Source organism: Eschscholzia californica, unplaced genomic scaffold, assembly GCF_041429995.1.
Source record: "Eschscholzia californica isolate CP2 unplaced genomic scaffold, dmEscCali1.0.p SCAF_5, whole genome shotgun sequence".
In the NCBI taxonomy this organism is placed as follows: Eukaryota; Viridiplantae; Streptophyta; class Magnoliopsida; order Ranunculales; family Papaveraceae; genus Eschscholzia; species Eschscholzia californica.
In genome coordinates this window covers 12,031,209-12,055,983 of record NW_028238472.1, presented here as the reverse complement: position 1 = coordinate 12,055,983, position 24,775 = coordinate 12,031,209, and the positions used below count along the sequence as shown (strand labels likewise).

The window sequence follows — 24,775 nt, the reverse complement described above, 5'->3', positions numbered from 1 at the left end:
TCACTAGAGAAGGGTATTTAACTTCTTAAGAGGAGCACCACACTCCGATTCACCACCGATATGAGATTGCTTTACAACGAGAACAAATTTTTAAAATTTTGAGACTATTCACGTGAATCGGTTACCCTGTATGAATTTTTTCCAAGACAAAAAAGAATCATAGACCGTGCAACCTGTTAGTACATTTGTAAATAGAGGCGCACGCTTACAACCCACTCTTGTGAGAAGAATGTACACAGACACTCTCATTTCCAAGAACACCCATATATATAAATATTTATTTCACATCAAACCAATCTTACATACAAATTGAAATCAATAAAACACCTCTCAAGTGTTTTTCAAACATGTAGACACATAATGAAAAGAAAAATAAGAAATAGAATGAGTTACTAGCTTCATTTCTTCACAGCTTTTTTGATTGATTTAACAGATGATTTGATGAAGTTGTTACCAGAAGACCGATCGTCAGTGAGATCTTCGTCAGACCCAATTACGACGGGCTTCTTCCCCATACAATCAACTCGCTTTTTCATATTTAAAATTGCAGAAGGAGAATATGGAGCTGGTCTAAATGCTCTTGCACTCTCACACCTTGCAACTTCTTTTCTCTCCTTTTCATTTCTTTCTCTTCTTTCCTTCCCATCAAAGCTCTTTCTTCTCCCGATTCCTGTTCCAAATCTGTATACATCACTTGCTTCTTCTTCTTCTTCTATCTCAGGCTCGATCTTCTCACTTACCCGTTTATTAGAAATTATTTTTTCTTTTGTTGCAGGAAATTTTAGCACTTGGATATCCTCTTGTGGGTTCTTGAGATTCAACTTTTCAATTACTTCATTAGTTCTATAATCTTCGTCGGTGTTCTCACGAGGCGAATCCATAGAATATTCTTCATTTGTATTGTTTAAGAGCATTTGTAGCCACTTCTCTACATTTCCCTTCCCGCGTTGCTTTCTGCATTCTTCATCTTCTTCTCTATCTAGACTTGGGACGACAGCTCTCGCTATACCCTTCATTTTTCTCTCCTCTTTAATCTCAAGCTCCTGCAGTTTATCCTCAATTGGAGTATAATCATCCACACAAACTAGAGCCTTATTATTTTCGACGAGATATTTTGAGGCAATAACGTTTTCTAGTTCCTTGTTTTCATCTCTTTCTCGCTCTTCAATGAGAGCTAAACTAGCTTCCGAAGCCTTTTGTTCTTCCTCCAAAAACACTCTTAGTTCCTTCTGTAGACCCCTCGTCTTTATTTCGGGCAAGTATAAAACATTGTTGTTATTGTTCATATCTTCAGAAAGAAAATCGTCTATCCTCGATCTTTTCCTTGCTTGTTCATTGGGAGGTCTAATTTTTGTCTCAATCTCATCTCTTTGTTTGAACTTCTGGTGAAGATCTTTCTCTGAAGTATCACAAATTGCTTTTTGTGCTTCAAGCCTTGCCATTAGAGCACTAGTTGCTGCCTGGTTCAGTCTAGCTTGCTCCTTGTAAATTACAGTCCTGAAAGAAGAACAGTTCATGAATTAGATTCATTGATAATACGAAGTTAACGGGTTTTCTTCTAAGAGAGTTTTAATGGATCTTTACTGGTGCATAGAGTCTCGGATCATCTTTTCGAGTAATGATTTATATGAAGATTGAGCTTCTGCTAATCGCCTGCATTTCTCGGTCCTTCTTCTTCGCTTAATTAGAACCAACTCTAAATCTTGAAGAGCAACCCGTTCGACTTCATTCTTCTGTTTCAGTTCATCTAATTCGTCATCCAATTTTCGAATCTCTGTTTGAATCTCATCTTTTCGCCTTAACGAATCTCTTGCCATGGCAATCGTCAGATACGGGTTTTCATTTTCTTTTAACAAACTTGGCCTAGAAATCTGAATAGCCTTGCCATATGACTCATTTTCGTCACCTAGGAACTTTCTTGAAGCTGTAATGATCAAACAAAAAAAAAGACGAATCGTTAAAGAACTCTAGAAAAGGTCTAAAATAAAAGAGAAATCTGATCTTTTACTTACCATTTGCAGGAGAATTAGGTCTCAATGATCTATTGAGATCGACATTTCTTAAAACCGACAACGAATCAGAAGATTCTTTTCGAAGTGAAACAATGGCAGCAGGAGCAAGACCTTCTTTTTCTCTCTTCTCGAAAAAATGTTGGGGGAAAACATGGGACTCTACAGTTTGTGATGAACTCAATTCTTCATTCTCACCATCAGAGAACAATAGTGAGAATGCCCTACTCCTGCAAATTTATGAAAAATCCAAAACAGTCTTATGAAAAATTAACGATAAAAGCGGAAAAGCAACAACCAAAAGAAGCAATTGCACAGGAACATAAAGATTTACGAGGTCCTTGTAAAACCTACTCCACAACTAACAATGGCGCAATGATTTTTCACTATGGGCGAACAACAAGGTTATATAGATTTCTCGAGAGTTTGTAAATAACCCTAGCACTCTCCGCCTCCACGAACCTTCCCCCAAAAGCTAATTACATAATTACACCTCTTTACAAAACTAGGGCAAACATAACGTCAACGGATTGAGCCAAAATCTTGGTCTCGGGGGGTTTGGTATGGACCCATATTCAAGACACTTTTCAACAATTAGTGATTTCTCTTTATCTTCCTAATTAACAAAACCAAAGAAATTCACCTGAAATCGGAGTTCGAAGAAGCGAATATAGAGAGGAACTGATTTACAGAGATACCTAATTGGCAATCCCACCATGGAACAAGAAATTCAAGCTTGTTTTGCTTCTTCTTACACACTTGCCATTGTAACAACCTTAGATTACTAGGAACTGTTCTTCCTCCTCCTGCATTTCCCAAAACAAAAAAAAAAAATCCCAAGTTTTGTTAATTACCCAAATCAGAAAACTCCCAAAATAGTATAATTGAGGTGATCTAAACAAATTAAGGGTTTTTGAAGCAATTACTTGAGCAAGGAAACCAATGATCAATCTCCCAAGCAAGAGGAGAACCAGAATCAGCATGATAATATAGAACATTTCCATATGGATCTACCCGAAATTTCGCAGGATCAAATCCAGCATTCCTGAAAATTTTCAAAATTATAGCTCACTTCAATTAACAGTTTCATTTTATGGGATTTCATAAATTCAACTTGAAGTTCTTACCCTAGGTGGTTGAGTTGCTTCCATAGAAGATTAGCATAAATTTTAGGCTTTGTTGTTGGTTTAGCTTCCAGATCTTTAATAGGAAAAATCTGATCTAATTCTTCTGCTCTTGAAGCCTACAAAACAAAAGAAATCCACCCAAAACCCTAATTGCTCAAACCCTAAAATGATAACTAACAAAAAAATGGAAATACAATCAACCCACAAAAGAAAACAGATAATTGAAGTAATAAATGCAGAATATGAAGATCACCCAAAGAAATTCACCTAACCCAGAACCATAATCAAATACCTTTACTTCTCAAAACCTAATTTCAAGCTAAATCAATAATCATCTAACCCCCACATCTAAAACTCAAGATATAAATCTGAAGAAAAACCCTAAATTAATCAAATTTTACAGCAAGAACACTTTAATTTCTTCACAATCTAAAACAAAAATAAGGAAAACAAGAAAGGGTAGAAAGATTGAAGCTTATCTTACCTCTTGAGGTTGCAAAATATAGGGAGTAAAACTGAAAGGAGGGCCATTTTTGTATGGATTGAGATGGGGATTTTGACAGAGCTTAGGGTAAGCTTTTGGGTATCCAAGACATTCATCTATCATCATCTCTTCTTCTGTAAATGTTAATTTGATTGCCATGATTGTCTTCAGTTTTCTCAGAAATTTGATTCCTTTGATGGAAAGAACAAAACCAGTGAGGAAGTTAAGAGAGAGAAAGAATATGATACTAGTTGAGTTCAGTTGGGAGAAGAACTAGAAGAAGAAAGAGTTGAGATGTAACGGTCGATTCATTTGAAAATCTTAAAGTCTACCTTTTCAAATTTTGGTGACACGTCAGCGACATGCGAGTTGGTATTGGTAACGGCTAGATATGCTGTATCCACTATCCAACAATAAATCGGCTAGTGCCATGGGGGTGGGTTCACTTGGAAGGTGTTTGATTTTTCCACTTTAACAAGTGGGTTCACTGGAATGTTGACATAAATTCTAAGATCTTGGAGGTTCCAGATTCGATTCTGAGGAGATGTAAATTTTATGATTTACTAAATCTTGTAAGAGTTTGAGCATCAAATTTGTCAAACAAAAACGTAGGGGGTTTAAATGGGTGCCTCCTTGAGTTGGAGGGACACAGATTGGCTTTGATGGCTCCTTACTAATGTTCGAGTTGGCTATGGTGCTATTATTAGAGGCAGTGGAGGAAATTTACTTGCACTAGGTGCTGGTTCGGCATAGAAGGTTTCTACCTTGGCTCATGAGTTGCAAGGAGTGAAGCTCAGGCTTAGGCTTGCGGGCAAGACCCATTGTGGCCGAGATATTATAAATTCTGATTCCATGGCTGCTACTGTTGGGTGGTATTGGGCCTCTCTCACCCCAAAAGCTAGCTCAAGAGGTAAGGCTTCTCTCAAACTTATTAACGCACCCCCTGCCCCTTCCACAACCATTGTGGGGATTAACCTAACAATCTTCCCCTCACACATTGGCTTCTAACTTCAATAGTTATTGGGCCAAGACTTGTTATTACCCGGGCTCTGATACCAGTGTTGGGTGGTCTTGGGTCTCTCTCACCCCAAAAGTTAGCTCAAGAGGTAAGACTTCTCCCACACTTATTATAACGCACCCCCTGCCCCTTCCACAACCAATGTAGGATTAACCTAACAGCTACTTCTCTGCTATCTGACCCTGCAAAGCAGTCCTCGTGGCTAGTATGGCCAACACGGACAAAGACCTTGTGGGGTACTTTTGAAGAATGCTCTATCAGGCATGTGGTGAAGGAAGTGAACCAGACTGCTCTCTAACTTGCAAAGCTGAGACCGAGAGGTGAAGTAGAGCTGGACCCTACGCATTTACCTGCCGAGAAGGTGTAATAGCTTGTTGCTCTTATGTATAGGGTCAGGCCCTTCAACCTGCTCACTATTACAAAAAAAAAATACTTTTCAAACTCTTCAAGAACAATATTATCTCCAGCCTAGCGGAGCGGCATGAAAACGGCACAACCCGTTTAAGAACAACGTTAAAACTACCCGAGCTACTTAGTTACGGATCCGAATCACAAGTCACGACCAAGATTTTGGCCCCTCGAGCCTGTCTTACTACGCGCGATTAAGAACTGTGGCACAACTCTTCATGTAAGTGAATCACCACAGCTTTCACATATTGTTGGACAAGTTTTAGGCTTTTAGCACATGTACTAAAGTGACTTCAGCAACTGGGACGCAAATTCAAGTTGACACCAATTGATGGCAACTATATATATTGTTAGACTGTTAACGAAGCAGATGGTCTAGGATACTCTCCTTTTGAGTCATCTAAAGCTTTTTTTGACTAATGGCTGCTGATAACTCTTGCATTAAGGAATATAGACCACTCTATAAATTATGTTTATATTTTGATAAGGATGTCACTGTATATATTTTGTGATTTCCTTCTTCTCTGTGCCTATGGTGAGCTTTGTAGCTCACACACCAAATGATATCCTTGAATAGACTTATTTATCTCATGTCTTATTGTCTCACATATATGTAAGAGAACATAAACATTAACCTAGCTAGGCTTTCAATACTAGAAGCATGATTGATAGGGTCCCAATATTTGAGGAATTTGTTACATCTCACCTTAACACTTACTTTTTAAAATACTTCATGGAAGATTGCTCTAATCACTGTCTATATATAATAGATAGAGAGATAAGAAGGAGGGAGAGAGATGGAGAAAGAGAAAATATTGGTGTCTGAAATTTCTATTATATGCAAGAAAACAGTGGTAAGTTCTATAGGGCAAGAAGTTCAAGAAGGAAAATTCTATGAACCTTCTGTTTTCGACAGAATAATGGAGCCTTATAACCTTCGTATCGTCTTCTACCATCAATTTCCCTCTATGACTAAACTAGAGATACTAAGAAAAAAACTTCGTATATCGCTCTCTGAAACACTTTCGAAGTTTCCCGTTGTAACTGGTAGGTTGAAGATGAGTACTGAGAATAATACATCATCAGAAAGACCTAGGAAGATCAAGTTCAATGATGCAAGAGTGAGAATGGTTGAAGCAAGAGATAATGGAACCCTTGAGTGGTTTCAGAGTTTAGATAGAGAGAAAGAGCTCAGTCTTACTTATTGGGAAGAAATGTTTTATAAGCCTTGTTTTTGGCCTACCTTTTATATTCAGGTAGAGTAATTTTATTAATACAACAAACTTACAACAGTCATTCTCACTTTTGTATGTCCTATTCCAAGGTTACCAGATTAGTTGGAACTCCCTGCGAACCGGCAATCTGGTTGCGAAACCTTTTAGGGTACGTTCGCGAAGTAGATCGCCAGATCTAGCGAACCGATTCTCATGAAGAACAGTTGACTGAAGCAATAACATACCTTAGATTTGATTTGTTGAAGCCTCTCGATTTTTCCGAAATATTTAGTTCTTGGTAAATGGAAAGACTAATTGTAGGCAAGTTTAACTTTAGGTTTCCTAAATATTTTAATCTTGATAAATTGAACCGTCGGATTTAGATTTTTAGGGTTTAAATATTAAACAACCATTAAGAGAATATCTCCAATCGATATACTTTAGGGGTTTTTAAATTTTACATTAAAGACTTTCCAAAAACAAGATATTCTTACATTGGAAATATTTATGTCTCTAGTTAAGAAATAACTTTGGAATATCTTATCAAACTAACGAACCAAAATTTTATATTAGACAAATTATGTACCGAATTAGCGTACCGAAGAGGTATACCCCCCCCCCCCCCCCCCCTCTCCCACGAACCGGATACACTCTAATAGACGTACCGCGTACCCGTATTCGTGCCGCGTACCGGAACGTACAACGAATCTGGTAACCTTGGTCTATTCTTGTACTCTTAGTTTCGTGTCAGGTATTAGCCGGGCCCAATCCATCTCGGGCTCATTAATTATGTTTGCTCGGACCTAAACTATTAACATGTTAGAGCATAGTCGAAGCCATAACCCTCGTCGAGTTCGTTTTTTCTAGCAGATCACAGAATCTGAAGGAGGTGATCTTGCAACGGGATTAAGCTGCACTCATTTACTCGCAGATGCTACATCAGCTACCATGTTGATCAAAGCTTGGGCTGATACGAACCTCTTTGGAAAAATACAACCCCCTTCACTGTTCCACCCCTTACCACCTTGTAAAATTGGTAATAAGACCGAAAATCATGAATTTTCTACCGATTTGATCAACCACTATGAGTCATTCAATGAGAAATCTAATCCAACAACAACAGCCTCAAACAACAAAAAGTATTCGAAGATTGTCTTCACTTTCTCACATGAAATGGTGACTAGATGCATTGTCAAAGGTGTCAAGATCTACACCATTTTCGGTGCTTGTCGCTCTTTTTTGGGTATGCATGAGTAAGGTGAAAGGAAAGAAAGGACTAATTGACATGTCAATTTGTTTAGATATGAGAAAGGTTTTAGGACTTCGTAAAGAGTTCTTTGGAAATTGTATGGTTTTCAATAAGGTGTTTGGGAAAGAACTAAAGGAGTTTGGATTAGCGAACGAATCTCTAACGAGTTTACATCAAAATGCTGCTAATGTTGTGGAGAATGCTGTTAGTAAGATGAACAATGAAGGGATCATGGATATAATTGAATGGTTAGATGAGAACTCAAGAGATAAATCGCTTACTCCGTTGAATGGTTCTAATTTTATATGTGCTACTTGGGAGAATTTGGAACCATATTCGACAGAATTCGAGCCCAGGGTTGAACCTGTTCGAGTTTCTTATTATTTGGAACCAGTAATTGGAGTAGGACAAGTATATATCCTTCCTTCATCAAAGTGTGATCAAGATGGTCCATTAAGTAGAATAGCCATTGTTACACTTCCACAAGATGAAGCTGTCAAACTTTGTGAAGAAACTCTTATCGTCAACTTATCTCCAACAATATTGATGAAAGATAAATAAACAAGTGTATCTCATGATGTATGTAACTCAAATTTAAAGTTAAAATATACAAGGGAAAATTCTTGAATGACCCCCTAACTTGTCTAACCCACGACTTATGTTTGTCTAACCCACGACTTATGTTTCAAATAGTTCCATATACAGACCGTTAAGTAATTTCTTTTCTAAGAATGTTCGGTTGTTCAATTATTTTTGTCTTATCTCTACGACTCTATCTCTCACCTCTCTCGTAGTTTCTTTCAATTATTGAGACACATTCATAGACTTTGAAATGTGTGATTGAATGTCAACAGTAGTGGACTTTGAAATGTCTCAAATAGACAAACCCCCTCCCCAAAGTTTCTCCTAGCAAAATACCAAAATCACCCCTAGCAAATTGTTGCTGTTGAGCTGGTTTAGTTGACCAATTGCCTAGTGTCACTTAGATTTATTTTTCTTTTGCCAATTGAAACTTGAAAGAGACCCATTAACTTCTTCAAGACTTCAACTTCACTTCTCCTCACCAAACATCTTCAAGATCTGAAATTCTGATTCACAAACCAGTTGAAGATAGCTTCAGAAGTAATCAATTTTTCTAAAGAACCCCAGTTTCAGGTTAGTCAATCCAGGATCAAATTCTTCACAGATGTCACTTCATACCTATATTACTTACTGAACTATTCAGCTCAAAAATCTGTTTCTTTAAGGCCCATTTCTCTTATTTATGCTCATATGTTGTAAACTAGTTCTTCAAACTTCATGTTTAGTGTGTAAATTTGTATCAGATCAATCTGGGTATTATGGATTTCTGATTTTAGTTAGTGGGTAGTTGGTATTTCTAGAGATTTATGGAAAGAGAAAGAGCTATGAAGATTTTACCTTTACTTTATCATGTTTGGACTTTGTTAGGGTTTCTTATGTTCTTCCTTAACTCAAGTTATTCATTCTTACCATACTCAAATAGTGTCCCAGCTGTTCAATCCATTGATGAACCTTCTATCTCTATGACATATAATTATGACAGAATTGATGAAGTTAGAAAGGAATGTAAGTCTATTTTATCTTCAGCATCTGAATTCAAACCTGATAATTATAGAGCTCAAAGAATTAAAAATGAACTCTCTTTCATTAATGGGGATTGGGATCAAGATTCAGATAAGGCACCCTTGTTGCCATTTGATTATAGAGACATGCCTAATAATGGTTCAGATATCCCATTGCCATTAAAGTTAGCATCTTTTTGGGTTACCGACGTTGATTCGGGACATCAATCGAAGAACTCGGTTAGTGTTAGTGGGCTTCTATATTTGGGTATATCTAGAAATGGCTCTTTTGGTTATAAACCACAAGATAGATCTCCTAAGTTTTCGATGTGGCTAGGGCAATCTGAGCTAACTATTTTCTTCCAAGGGCTTTATGTCGAGTCAAAAGAAAATGGAGGAGAACGTATAATGTGTTTGTTAGGTAATACGATGTTGCCATCTCGTGAACCTGATTCAAGTGATCCGTGGGAATGGATGAAGAGTATGTCTTACCAACCACCTCTTTTACAAGACGATCAAATTTTGCTCGTTCTTCGTTACCCAAATACCTTCACTTTGACTACCCGAGAGATTCGTGGGGAAATGAAAAGTCTAAACAAAAAATCAAACCTAAAATACTTTGATAATCTTCATATCTCTACTCAGTTTGGTGCTAATGTCATTTACGAGTATGGGTCAAAAGAGCTTGTATCGAAAGCATGTAATCCATATCCATTTAGAGATAAGTTGGTGAACAATGAGGTCAAATTTTTTAAAGGGTTTGAGTTTTGCAGTATTCTTGAGAGGTTTGCATCCTCAGAAGTGTTCGTGGTCGTGCCAAACTGGAGATGCAGTGGCACGGATGAATATTGTAGTAAGTTGGGTCCATTTGTGTCTGGTAGAGCAATCAAGGCCACAGATGGTGGGTTTAACAATGTGAAGCTCATTATGCAGGATGTGAGGTGTGAGCCAAAATATGTGGAAAACAATGGAAGTTCTGCTAGGGTTTCATCTGTGTTTAGAGCAGTTCCTCCATTAGAGTATCAATTTATAGCTCAAGAAAGGACTGGTCTTAACAACATGACTCTTCGTGCTGAAGGAATATGGAATTCTTCTAGTGGACAATTATGCATGATCGGTTGTCTTGGGCCCGTGAGTAAAGGCCCGGAGAGCTGTAATTCTCGTATTTGCTTGTACATTCCCCTCGAATTTTCTATTAGCCAGAGAAGTGTCGTCTTTGGGAGTATATCGATTATCAATAACAGTACAAACCCGTACTTCCCTTTATCATTAGAAAGGGTAATGCGACCTTCGGAACTCTGGGAAAGGATTACCACTTCGTATTTATCATATAAGTACTCAAAATTGGAGTCAGCTGGTGCATTTTTAGAGAGAAGTGAGCCGTTCGATTTTAGAACTGTTATCAAGAAATCGTTTCTGAGTTATCCAACACTAGAAGATGAACCGACATATATGGAAAGTCTTTCTATTTTGTCAGAAGACCTAACACTCCAAGCTTATTCCATTGAGGACAGAGGATCCAATTATCGTCGAATGAGGACTTCTGTCGAAATGGAGATACTATCAATTGGTCCGCTGTTTGGACATTACTGGCCATCGAGAAATATCTCTACTTCGGCATGGGATGTCCCTTTCCGTGCTAAAGCTGAATCTACGGAAAAACAGCTCCTTGTGAATGTTTCTGCACAGCTAACCCTAGATGGAAACCGTGACAGAAATATCTCCGTGTTGTTTTTAGAGGGTTATTATGATTCTCGTGTCGGTAAGATGTATCTAATTGGTTGTAGAGATGTCCGTGCCTCGTGGAAGATATTATCCGCAAGCGCCGACCTCGAAAATGGGTTGGATTGCTTAATTGAAGTCAAGCTAGAATACCCACCAACAACAGCTCGGTGGCTTATAAATCCAACAGCAAAGATCTCCATATCAAGCCGAAGACCTGAAGATGACCCTCTCTATTTTAAGCAAATTAACATTCAAACTCTTCCAATCTTGTATCGAAAGCAAAGAGAAGACATACTGTCTCGACGAGGAGTTGAGGGGATTCTTCGAATTTTGACACTTTCATTGGCAATTGCTTGCATACTAAGCCAATTGTTTTATATAAGAGAAAAGGTCGATGAAGTTTCGTATATATCTCTTGTCATGCTAGGTGTTCAAGCTCTTGGTTATAGTATTCCATTGATCACGGGTGCTGAGGCATTATTCGGCGAAATGGCGAATGAAACCGAACATAATGAAATAAGTTCGTTCAATCTTCAAAAGAATCAATGGTACCACGTTTTAGATTATGTCGTGAAGCTTCTTGTATTGGTAACGTTTCTTCTCACTCTAAGACTCTGTCAGAAGGTATGGAAATCTCGAATTCGACTACTTACACGTACACCTCTAGAACCCGGTCGTGTCCCTAGTGATAAACGGGTTTTTTTTGCTACTTTAGCTATTCACGTAGTTGGATTTATCATCGTGCTTGTCTTTCATAGTGTAAATGTCGGAAAAAGTCCGATTCAGACTGTCCAATATATGGATCCAAATGGAAATACTCATCCTCTTCGACAATGGGAAATTAAGCTCGAAGAATATGTTGGTCTTGTTCAAGATTTCTTCTTGCTTCCTCAAGTTATTGGTAACTTCTTATGGCAGATAAACTGTTACCCACTCAGGAAATTTTACTTTGTTGGAATAACACTAGTGAGACTTCTTCCTCATGTTTACGACTATATAAGAACTCCGGTTTTCAATCCGTACTTCTCCGAGGAATACGAGTTTGTTAACCCGAGTTTGGATTTCTATTCGAGGTTTGGAGATATTGCTATACCAGTTTTTTCTATTTTGCTTGCTATTATTGTCTATATTCAGCAGAGATGGAGTTATCAGAAGATTGCAGAGACAATTAACAGGGGAAATGGTACACTTATTCCGATGGCAACTCGAGGTTATGAGAGGTTGTCCTCTAAATCATTTGAAGCTGAACTTGTGTCAGGGACAAACGAGACTGGCCATCGTGTGAGAGGCCAAGAAACCGAAGAATGAAAGACCGAGTTAAAAGAGCGATGAAAAATGTAAGGTTTCATTTTCATGATTTCTTGTTACAGAAATTTGATATATGATAGTTTCTTAAGGAAATTGTTACAGGATATAGTTGTGTTTCTTCTGTTAATGGATTCATTTTAGGGTTTAGTGTTCAAAGTTTATCTGCTAGGAAAAACCATTTTTGACATTTATAATAACTCTTATGTGCTGTTTGTTCAAGATATCTAGGTTTCTAGGGAGTGAGGGGAGATTTTGGGGTGTCAAATGATTTTTTTTCTCCTCCCAAAATAAAGATGAAAAAAAGAATACCTTTTTTGCATCTCCTTCCTAATGGAGCTCCAAAGGAAAGGCTCAGTATGGTTGAAAAATGAGAAAAAGTTAGAGCATCTCTATACAAAACTAAAAAAACTTAAATTAGTTTGTGTGTCAATCCTTTATTTAAGTCGTCTTTTTCAGATGACACTATTGAGATTCTCGTTTCGAAATGCATCTAGAGTGTAACACTCTAAAATTTTAAAAATTAGGTAGTTATCATTTCCTAGATGGGTACATCTATTTGTATTTCATTTTGCGTGAAAATTTAGATCCTTAACAGAAATTTCAAATATTAAGTTTCTTTTTAGAAATTTTAGAATTAAACGTTGTCACGTCATTCATTGGTTCTAATTGAGTTTTGCATGGGAGATAATGTAAAGAAAAATCTTAATGTTATATGGTATGTGGCTGCCTATATAATCATTGGCTATGCAAGGGGACTTGGGTGTCTTTAATATACCTTTTTCTCATCCAACTTATATCTATAGCCACCCACCATTTCTACAATACTACCTTGATGTGGTGTCACCTTATGGTAGCTCCATATGACAAGTGTTTGTGGTTAAGTGACACCACATCATGCAAGTGACAACACATGAGGTTATGTGTCACCATTCTACAACTCCATATGCAAAGTGTCATCTTGGTGGTGACAACACACCATGCAAGTGACAACACATAGGGTATGTGTCAACTCCCTATTACTTCTCCCACCCTATAAATAGATGTACTTGGTGTATTGTTTAGATAAGTTTGTGAGAAATGAGAAAATGTATGGAAAAGGTTTGGAAAGAATTCTTCTAATATAGTTTGGTTCAAGATCATCTCATTGTTTTAGTATAGCTCATTACCTCTATCTATTCCCTTCCTTTATTTCCATTAAGTTGCATGCAAATATATACACACATTGAAGCAAATAGACCGACAATTTACAACACGTTATCAGCACGAGTCTCTAGCCAGCTGAAAGAAGTCGTTACTCTGCTCATTTGCCGAAGTCAACATCGGTAAAATATCGAACAAACTAAGCCGCTACTCCGTCTGGTGAAAGGTATAATATTTTAATTCATATTTCATAATGTCTAACCTTGCTAGACTTGAATTTGCAGCTCTAGATATAACAGGTAAGAATTACATGGAATGGGCAGTCGAAGCTAGACTGACTCTAAAATACAAAAATCTCCTGAACACTATTCTTGAAGGGAATAATGCAGATGAAATGTTACGGGCTCATGCTTTAAGCTTTTTGAGACGTCACATACATGATGACCTGAAGTCAGAGTATTTGTATGTGGAAGATCCCTTGGCTTTATGGAATATCTTAAAAGATAGATATGATCACCTGAAGATGGTCATACTTCCAAAAGCTCGAAATGATTTTATAAATCTTCGACTACAAGATTTTTCTTCCATTTCTGCTTATAATTCCAGCCTTTGTAAAATTGTTTCCAGACTAAAAGTGGGAGGAGATATTATCACTGATGAACAGATGATAGATAAAACATTGAGTACGTTCCATGCCTCGGATATTGTCTTGCAGTCACAATACCGAGAGCGACGTTTCTCTAAATTCTCCCAGTTACTGACTTGTCTTTTGGTCAATGAACAGAACAACCAGTTGTTGTTGCATAACCATGAATCTCGACCCACTGGGTCCGTACCATTGCCTGAAGCACATGCAATATTGTCAAAAGATCATGGAGGGAAACAAAATTACAAAGGGAAGCGTGGTTCCGGAAGAAACCACCAACGTGGATCCCGCACGAACAAATGGGAGAGAAACAGGCAAACCCCTTACCACCGGAAGTGGGAAAATTCAAAGAATTATGCAGCGAGAAAGCCTGATAAAGTAAAGGGTAAAAATAATACCCCTCCCAAATCTCGTGAAGAAGCTTGTTACCGCTGTGGTATGGAAGGTCATTGGTCCCGTACCTGTCGTACGGCGAGACATTTGGTGGACCTATACCAAGCATCTCTGAAATCTAAAGCTGCACTAGAGATGAACCACATGGAACTTGATCCACCATTGTGTGTTGGAGATTATCTCCCTGAAGGAGAAAATCAAACTGATGATATGTTTAATATTTAGTGTATTAATTTTTCAATCTATTATAATGCTATATTATAGTAACTTTTGTCTGTTAGATATTAGATAGTATATTATATGTATCTGTAATAGTTTTGTTTATGTTATAAATAGTTGTGGTTTGAATCTTATATTATATTATGAAAGGTATGGATTCCAGAAGAAACATATCTAAAGGTGATGAAGATAGCTGTCTAGCAGACAGTGGGACCACAAATTCGATACTTCGAAATACAAAATATTTCTCGACCTTAAAATTATGTGAGGCAAATGCGATTACTATCGCTGGCTCATCAAACATTATAGAAGGCTCCGGAAGAGCTACTATAATATTACCCCGTGGTACGAAAATAATTATTGAGGATGTTTTGTACTCGACTAGATCCCTGAAGAATCTATTGAGTTTCAAAGACATTCGTCTGAATGGGTACCACGTCGAGACTGGGTCTGAGAATGATAAAGAATATTTATATATCACCTCGAGTATATCATGCCAGAAGCGTGTTCTTGAAAGACTTGAAGCTCTTTCTTCTGGGTTATATCTTACAGAGATTAAAACAGTTGAATCATATGTCGTTGTCAACCCGAAGTTGCACAATCCAAATACTTATAAAATTTGGCATGATCGACTAGGACACCCAGGATCTACCATGATGAGTAGAATAATACAAAACTCTCAGGGACACCCTCTTCAGAACCAGAAGTTTCTGATAGATAGGGATTTTACTTGCACTGGTTGCTCACTGGGGAAGTTTATTACTCGCCCATCCCTGACGAAAGTACATATCGAATCTCCCAAATTTTTGGAAAGAATTCAAGGTGATATATGTGGCCCTATACACCCGCAGTGTGGACCATTTAAATATTTTATGGTATTAATCGATGCATTAACTAGATGGTCTCATGTAAATTTGTTCTCGACGCGGAATCAGGCGTTTGCAAAGTTATTAGCTCAAATAATTCGTTTACGAGCTCACTTTCCTGATTATCCGATTAAGTCAATTCGTCTAGATGGAGCAGGAGAATTTACATCGAGTACTTTTGATTCCTATTGTCTCTCAGTTGGAATTAATGTTGAACATCCTGTAGCTCATGTTCATACTCAGAATGGTCTAGCTGAATCATTCATTAAGCATATCCAACTGATTGCGAGACCAATGTTGATGAGGACTAAATTACCGGTTACTGCATGGGGACCTGCACTTCTTCATGCTGCAACTTTGATAAGGTTACGTCCTACTTCGAATAATCAATTCTCACCTTTGCAATATGTTCAAGGCCAGCAGCCAAACATATCTCATTTGCGTATTTTTGGATGTGCTGTATATGTTCCTATTACAGCCCCACAACGCACAAAGTTTGGGCCTCAACGCCGACTAGGAATATATATTGGTTTTAATACACCATCTATTATTCGATATCTTGAACCCCTGACGGGTGAGACTTTCACTGCACGCTTCGTCGATTGTCACTTTGATGAGACAGTTTTCCCGCCATTAGGGGGAGTAAATTTGCCTGAAGCAAATGTTACCAAAAAGGAACTTTCTTGGGTTACACCAAATTTGTCTCATTTTGATCCTCGTACTAATCAATCTGAAGTTGAAGTACAAAGGATAATACATCTACAAGAGATTGCTAATAAAATGCCTGACGCATTTAATGACGCAGCGAGAGTGACAAAGTCACATATACCTGCTGCAAATGTTCCAGCAAGGATAGATGTCCCTGAAGGACACGATAAAAATATTGCAGCAAATGAATCGTCCAAAGCACGTCTGAAACGTGGACGACCAATCGGTTCTAAAGATATAGTTCCCCGGAAGAGGAAAAACCTACCACAAGCAAGTAATGTTCCAGAAGAAACGACAAATACACCCCTAGAAGTGGGTAAAGCCCCAGAAGAGGCAGAAGCTCTTGAAGAACATGAGTTATCTCCAAACGAAGAGATATCTATAAATTATGCTTGTAATGGTAAAGTGTTGAATCGAGATAACATAATCATCGATGATATATTTGCGCTTTCAGTAGCCACTGATATTATCACTGAAAATCATGATTATGAACCACATTCTATTGAGGAATGTCGGAAAAGGACTGATTGGGTAAAATGGAAAGAAGCAATCCAGACAGAGCTGAATTCACTGTCAAAACGTAATGTTTTTGGACCTGTAGTCCTGACACCCAATGATGTAAACCCTGTAGGTTTCAAATGGGTATTCGTTAGAAAACGAAATGAGAACGATGAAGTTGTTCGCTATAAAGCAAGACTTGTGGCACAAGGTTTCCTGCAGAAACCAGGGATTGATTATGAGGAAACATACTCTCCAGTTATGGATGGAATAACCTTTCGATATTTGATCAGTTTAGCAGCTCTATAAGAACTCGAGATGAATTTAATGGACGTGGTCACTGCGTATCTATATGGAAAATTAGATACTGACATTTATATGAAAGTTCCTGAAGGATTTAAATTGCCTGGAGGCAACCCACGTACAATGTATTCACTAAAGCTTAATCGAGCTTTATACGGATTGAAACAAGCTGGACGAATGTGGTACAATCGTCTTAGTGAATATCTGATCAAAGAAGGTTATGTAAATGATCTCATTTGCCCATGTTTATTTATCAAGAAAGGAGACGTTGGATTCGCGATTCTTGCAGTATATGTGTATGATATCAACCTTATAGGAACTCCAGAAGAGCTCTCTAAAGCAGCAGAATATTTGAAGAAAGAATTCGAGATGAAAGATCTCGGGAAAACAAAATTCTGTCTTGGCTTACAAATTGAAAGAAGCACAAGTGGCATACTTGTTCATCAAACATTATACACTGAAAAAGTCCTGAAGCGCTTTAACATGGAGAATTCTTATCCGCTTAGTACTCCCATGGTTGTTAGGTCTCTCGATGCGCAGAAAGATCCATTTCGACCTAAAGAAGAAGACGAAACACTCCTTGGTCCAGAAGTACCATATATGAGTGTTATTGGTGCATTATCATACTTAGCTCAATGCACTAGACCGGACATTGCTTTTGCAGTAAATCTATTGGCCAGATATAGCTCTGCACCAACTAAAAGGCATTGGGTTGGAGTAAAGCAAATTCTAAGATATCTGAGAGGAACAACTGACATGGGATTGTTTTATTCAAAGAACTTATCCGGTGATTCTCAAGTAAAAGAATACACAGATGCCGGTTATATTTCTGATCCGCACAAAGGGATTTCTCAGACTGGTTATGTATTCACAAGTGGAGGTACAACTTTCTCATGGCGATCTAGTAAACAAAGTATGCCCGCTACCTCATCTAACCATGCAGAAATTATTGCTCTCCATGAAGCAACAAGAGAATGTGTATGGCTTAGATCCATTATTGAACACATTAGAAGCTCAAGTGGTCTAGATTCAATCACAAATTCTCCCACAGTCATTCACGAAGATAATTCAGCTTGCATCTCTCAGATCAGAGAAGGATACATCAAAGGCGATAGGACTAAGCACATATCCCCTAAATTGTTTTACTCACATCACCTCTAGAAGAATAATGAGATTGATATCCAGAAGATACAATCGTGTGAGAATTATGCTGACTTGTTCACCAAGTCTCTGCCTACTACGACGTTCAGAAAACTGGTTGATGGCATCGGAATGCGACGCTTGAATAGCCTGATGATGTAAGACTACATCGTTCCAAGATATGATATTCATCAGGGGGAGTCTATTATCATGTGCAGGTTCATGTATCGCTATCTACGCTCTGTACTCTTTTTCCTTCGTCCAGTTTTTGTCCCAATGGGTTTTTATGGCAAGGTTTTAACGAGGCAGTATTTAGCGTATCCAGCGTCACTCGGAATCTATTATTTGTACTCTTTTCCTTCATCAGATTTTTGTCCCACTGGGTTTTTCTGACAAGGTTTTTAATGAGACAATTATTCCAAGTGATGGTCATCCAAGGGGGAGTGTTATATGGTATGTGGCTGCCCATATAATCATTGGCTATGCAAGGGGACTTGGGTGCCTTTAATATACCTTTTTCTTATCCAACTTATATCTATAGCCACCCACCATTTCTACAATACTACCTTGATGTGGTGTCACCTTATGGTAGCTCCATATGACAAGTGTTTGTGGTTAAGTGACACCACATCATGCAAGTGACAACACATGAGGTTATGTGTCACCATTCTACAACTCCATATGCAAAGTGTCATCTTGGTGGTGACAACACACCATGCAAGTGACAACACATAGGGTATGTGTCAACTCCCTATTACTTCTCCCACCCTATAAATAGATGTACTTGGTGTATTGTTTAGATAAGTTTGTGAGAAATGAGAAAGTGTATGGAAAAGGTTTAGAAAGAATTCTTCTAATATAGTTTGGTTCAAGATCATCTCATTGTTTTAGTATAGCTCATTACCTCTATCTATTCCCTTCCTTTATTTCCATTAAGTTGCATGCAAATATATACAGACATTGAAGCAAATAGACCGACAATTTACAACACTTAAGTGATAATTAGAATTTTTCAATTTGAGTATAGCATTGGAGATGTCTTTCCATAAAAAAAATGATAAAGATTTTGGCTATTTTTGCAATAAATATAGCTATTTGTGCCATAAATATGAGCATAATTCAATAGATATTTAAATGGTTAGGATTGACTATGGGATTTATGGGTTAATCTTAAATGACCCCCATAATGTGACCGAATCATCCAGTTGGTCTCCAGCTTCGTCCAACCTTTCCTTTTGATTCCTTTTTAGTTACCTTTAGTTCTGTAGTTCGATGTTTTCGAGTTTTCTTATTTCACCCTTCTATTAGCTAACAACATTTATTAGACTTCGACATTTTTTCTCTAAGTAATTTAATTTAGGGTTATTTCCCTAATGGCCCCCAACTTTGTGACCAGCTTCCCGCCTGGCCCCCTACTTTACGAAAAATACCCATATGGCCCCCTTCCGTTATAACACCGTCACTCTCTCTCCTCCATCATGTTTTCTCTCTCTGCCAAGTCACGCCACATCATCTGTTACGCCACCTCTCATCATCTTCTCCGACATGGGTCGCCGGCTGGCCAAATTTTTGGCCGACGACCTTCAAAATTTTTTTTCTCTCTCTCTAAAAAAAAATAAAAAAAATATAGATATTTTTCGTAAAGTAGGGGGCCAGACGGGAAGCTGGTCACAAAGTTGGGGGCCATTAGGGAAATAACCCTTTAATTTATCTCTTAGTTATTACTATTATTTTTCTCTCTCGTCTCTCATTTTATATTCATCTTCTTCAATTCAATCTTCATCATCACACATTTCTTTCTATCATGTTTTTCAACTGAACTTGGCAGACCCAATTTTTGAATGGAGTTCCTCCGCCGCTTTTCTCAAAAACCCATTTTCTACTTGAAGAACTTTTAAATTGTGTTTTACAATTAACCATGAAGCAACAATATTGTTATTTTTCTACAAACTATTTTGCTTGAATCCTCTGATTTCGATTCAATTACATGCTGGAATGAGATCTAACTCACCTCGAGAAACAAAATCTTACAACTCGAAGACAACAACATGATCATGAAATTCAGTTGTTTGATTGTTTACTTCAGTTGTCCTCCATGAAAGGATTCTCATGTTCGGTTGAAAATTTGGCGGTCTGTTTGAACATTTTTAAGGTTTTATTTTTATTTTAAATTTAAATCTTATAGTTACATCTTTTGATAAATTTATTTGAATAAAATGCATCTTCACGAAAAGATTTAAAACTGAATGGTCGTATTTTTTCATGAATTGTGTCTTTTGGTTTCTTATAAACATAGGTTTTTCTAAAGTAGATTCATATGATGAAATTGTAGACAAAGAAAATCATAATTCATATTTTTTTTTTTGGTGTTTGCAAGCAAGATCACTTTGCCAATTTCAAAATGTTCTTAAACCTCAAGTGAAATTACTTGGGCCATTTCACAAAGGTTCGCCGTATCATGGGAATTAGTTTTCCGGCATTTTCAAACGTCTCCCATAAAGTCCCGAGTTAATCTTTCAAACCCTTTTCTCCTATAGTACTGTTGTAGATCATCGTACAGAAAGTTATGGATAGTTTTCGAAAGATTTGATAGATCCTTCCGTCATATAAGAGCATCTCCAATGGGACACTCAATCTCTAACACTTAGAGTGCCACATATGACTTTTTGGAGTTTTTGTTAAAAAACCATCTCCAATGAGACACTTTGTTAGACACCCTATTATGAGGTGGACACATTTATTATAGAGTGTCTAGAGAGAGAAACTCTAAAACTAGAGTGTCTCTTCGAGACTCTCTAAGTGTTACTTTAAAATCTAAACAAATAAAAACCTTTTCTTTTCAACTACTTTTTCTATGTCCAATTTAAGGGTGACATGTATACTAAGTAGAGAGATTTTAGAGATCTCCATTGGAGACCAAAAAAATTTAGAGTGTCTCAATATTGACACATAAGAAAGAGAATCTTTATTTGACACTTGACAACTAGATTTTAGAATTTTTGTTACAGTGACCCATTGGAGATGCTCTTTAGCATCCAAGACCTTCTTGCTCCTTTTAAATTCGTAGGGAGCACTCGGCACATGGTAGGCTTGTCTGTGGTTATCGGACTCATGGTAGTGTTATAGTCATGAATTCATGTTTTTGGGTTGGCAGACCAATCATAAATTTCAAAAACAGGGCTTTGAACTCCCTTGGAATTTTCAACACTCAAGATGTTGAACGAACGCAGAGTGACTTTATCAATCGCGTATTTATCATCTTTCGCTTCATTTAAGCAAGACGTTGCACCATAAGGGTAGGAAGGTCCTTCATCTTCGTGCTCTATTTCCAGAACAGACACAGGGTGGGCTTCTATGAACCCCCTCTCTCTCTCTGCACATGAGGTTGTTTCTTTATGCTCCTTTTGGAGCCTGCCAATTTCTCACTATTTTTCTTCATATTTTTTTTATAATTTTTGTTGCTTCTTTCTCTTTTGTCAGAATTTCTCTATTACCTCTAAATCTTTGTTACAGACAAATTTTTTACGAGAGATGAAAGAGATCCTTTCTTATTTCAATATCTGTTTGTTTGTTCACCTGATTTAGTTTCTTTTGTAATTTCAGAAAAGTGGACTGCATCAAAGATAAAACATTTGCTTCGTGTTTCTTTTCTTCCTTTAAACAAACAATTAACTCATTTTATTATCGTGTTGTGTCGTTGAATCGAGATTTATGAGGAACGTTTGAAAATTAACTAGCGACTTTTTGAAGTACTCAAGATTGCTTTGTTTTTTGTATGTTTTATAATTTGTTATTAGAAAATACTCATTTTATTATCTTGGTGTGTCATTGAATCACAGTTGTTGGGAGGAACAAAAAGAAAAGACCCAAGTGTACTTTCATAAATATACAAAAAAACTAAAAAACTCGAAAATAGTGATAGACTTTGTATTTTATCTATCAACAGCCCTAACCATTTTTGGTTAAGTCATTTTCTATAATATAGTTTACTAATACATCTTGGGATAATTACATTTTTAAACTTGCCAGAGATGCATACATTTGTCATTTATCGATAAGATATCAGTTGTTTAAGTATAAAAGAAAACGTTATTTCAAACAAGTATTCTCATTCTGTTTTGCTTTACATATAAAAATATAAAGTTTGACAGTGGTCCCAATCTTAGATGGACATTTGAAAAATCCCAACATCATATTCTGACTATACATGTGTTTATTGAAATATTACACAAAGTCTGTAACTGCAAAATTAAAAAATGGTAAAATACCAAAATGAGAGTTAGAAAAATAGGTAAAGTACAAAGGTTCTACTTATCTCTTTCTCTAAAGGAAATGGAAAAAATTATTTAACAACAAACAAACACAAATCAAATGTTTATCTTTGCAACAAAAATGTTCTACCTTTAACAAAAATATTGTGGTGAAACAAGAACTTTTCTATTGTATAGGAAAAGAGAATTTTCCAAGGGTTAGTTTTGTGTTGCCCCTTAATTTGAGACCAAATGTGGAACTATCCCTTTCGTCATCCAATACGGTTGGTGGGTACATGAAGGAAACGTGAACCGCGTGGGTGCCCACAATAATTTTGTAAATAGTAGTAGTTATCATCCCTACAACGGCCATCAACAAAATCCCTAAAAGATGAACAAAATGCCGCCAAACAATATCTTCCACAAAATAAGGAAACCAAACATGCCACCCAAGAAAGACCACATGGGAATTGAATCCTCTTTTGGTTTTATCTAAAATGTCATTTCGTATAAACCCTACTTTGCTAGCTTGAGTGACCTTTAACAATGACTTACTAATTCTATCTTTTAATGGAAATGGTTGTTTTATCTTGGCGAGGTAGGTTTTACTTTCGAAAAATAATAGAAATTCAAGTTTTCTTTTCAAATTAATAACATTTACGTCGATCCATTTGAAAAATATAGTCAGACAGATTAGTCTTTTATTTTGTTGAAACAGATAGATTAGTCTTGATATACATAAAACACAGATTATTAGAGAATGGAATTAGACAAATTAGAGACGAACCCATGTACACTGATTGTTTTACTAGTCAAAATTTGAATACTTCTTTTATGATTTAGGAGACTTGGAGGGTATATCATCTCCGTTGAATTTCACATTTATCGTTTATTATGATTTTTGTTCTTCTCCATTCCTTATAAAAGAATGTTAGTTGTGATGGTCGAAGAAACAAAATAGAGAATGTGTGAATGCGGACCAAAAAAACTTGTCCCAAGTCAATTGACCAGATCAAATTTCATAGGCGGCGAGGACGATTATTTTCTTTGGAAGACTAAAAATACTTATAGAAGTGGACTGTATCAAAGAAAGTTTTTTTTTTGTTGAAAGAAAAGAAAGTTAGACTTCGATGTTTTATTTGAATAATACTATTGAGACTTTTAATAGTCATATCGACCCTATGGGTCAATGAATACAGATGTTATATGTCATCTCGAAGATTTTACTCGGGCAGACATCATAGTGAAATTCAAACCACAACCAGGATAGATATCCCAAGAGATAATAGGGCCGCCAGATTATCCCCCGTAACCGGTCTCACTTCATGATTGATCTTGCCTCGATTTGCATATAGTTCAAGTATTTGGAGGAATAGCATTAAACGGGAAATTCTTTTCGGAAATGTTAAAACATCAAAATTACAATTAATAATAGTTATTTTATAATCAAACGACTTTAGCTAACTCCTTCATGCGTGGTGTCTTTTGAACTTCACACGTATTTGGGATTTTTCCAAACCCTAGAGTAGAGAGAGAAATAAGAAGAAAAAATAAATAAATAAAAGAAAAATATTAAGTGTGGGGACCAAATCAAACTGTCAGATATTTATGGGCGCCAAAACAACGGGTAAAAGTTAAATAATGATTTACTATAGTATGGTACGTATAATATAAAAATAATGGGTTATTTTCCAAATAGCCCCAAACTTTATGACCAGCTTCCTGCCTAGCTCCCTATTTTATCAAAAATGCCCAGAAGACCCCCTTTTCAGTTATCGTTATAAGTCCGTTAACTAGTTATCACCTCTCTCTCCTTCATCTCATCACCTCATCTTCTTGCCACCTCATCGTCTTCACCGGCGAAGGTCGTCGACCGATCAATTTCCGGTCGGCGACCTTCAAACATAAATAATGTCGGCGACCTTCAAACATAAATAATAATAATAATAATAATAATAATAATAATAATAAAAATTTCCTCTCTCCTCTCTATCTCTAAAAAAAATCCTCTCTCAACACTTCGGCGAAGGGGTTTCCATTCGTCGGAGGTCTGGTTCACTAGATATAGAAGATCTGGTGAACTAGACCTTGGTCTGTTCACAGACCTTCAATGCTTTGTTCGAGCCAGACCTCCGGCAAAGGGAAACCCCTTCATCGGAGTATTTAGAAAGAGAATATTTTTTTTTATGTTTGAACCAGACCTGATACCAAGAATCGGGGCTGGTTCTCAAGCACATTAGCTCTGATAATAACCAATAACAAGAAAGGGAAACTCAATAACAAGAATCATTTGATAATATGCTCTGATACCATATTATCAAATGATTCTTGTTATTGATAATAAACAGATTTTTTCTTATAAGATCAAAGAGACATGATTAAGTTTCTCAAACGGACTTAGAAAGCTAATTGATCGTGTGGGAAGTCTATTGATAAGGAAATTAGCAGTGAATAGAGCTTCTAACCAAAAGGAATGAGGAAGATGAG

The 24,775-nt window shown here is 37.0% G+C and overlaps 3 protein-coding genes and 1 pseudogene across 4 annotated transcripts; 3 read left to right on the top strand and 1 right to left on the bottom strand.

The window, feature by feature from the left end:
• Positions 1-248: 248 nt before the first annotated feature.
• On the bottom strand, positions 249-4,096 carry LOC147537108 (trichohyalin). Its single transcript, XM_086641181.1, has 7 exons — positions 3,621-4,096; positions 3,137-3,252; positions 2,936-3,054; positions 2,653-2,815; positions 2,013-2,239; positions 1,585-1,924; positions 249-1,497 (listed from the first exon to the last, which is right to left on the bottom strand). Exons 1-7 carry the CDS (start codon positions 3,777-3,779, stop codon positions 399-401), a joined length of 2,223 nt encoding a protein of 740 aa, XP_086497307.1. The 5' UTR covers positions 3,780-4,096; the 3' UTR covers positions 249-398.
• A 1,657-nt stretch (positions 4,097-5,753) lies between these two features.
• LOC147537107 (protein ECERIFERUM 2-like) lies at positions 5,754-8,140 on the top strand (annotated as a pseudogene). The gene is made up of 2 exons (XR_015225713.1): positions 5,754-6,302; positions 7,131-8,140. The product of XR_015225713.1 is annotated as a protein ECERIFERUM 2-like (transcript).
• Positions 8,141-8,463: 323 nt separating this feature from the next.
• Positions 8,464-12,229, top strand: LOC147537106 (PII, uridylyltransferase (DUF2921)). Its single transcript, XM_086642162.1, has one exon. The coding sequence runs from the start codon at positions 8,898-8,900 to the stop codon at positions 12,123-12,125; it is 3,228 nt and encodes a 1,075-aa protein (XP_086498288.1). The 5' UTR covers positions 8,464-8,897; the 3' UTR covers positions 12,126-12,229.
• A 1,255-nt stretch (positions 12,230-13,484) lies between these two features.
• Positions 13,485-14,592, top strand: LOC147537105 (uncharacterized). The gene is made up of 2 exons (XM_086642735.1): positions 13,485-14,093; positions 14,586-14,592. Exons 1-2 carry the CDS (start codon positions 13,519-13,521, stop codon positions 14,590-14,592), a joined length of 582 nt encoding a protein of 193 aa, XP_086498861.1. The 5' UTR covers positions 13,485-13,518.
• The last annotated feature ends 10,183 nt before the right edge of the window (positions 14,593-24,775 follow it).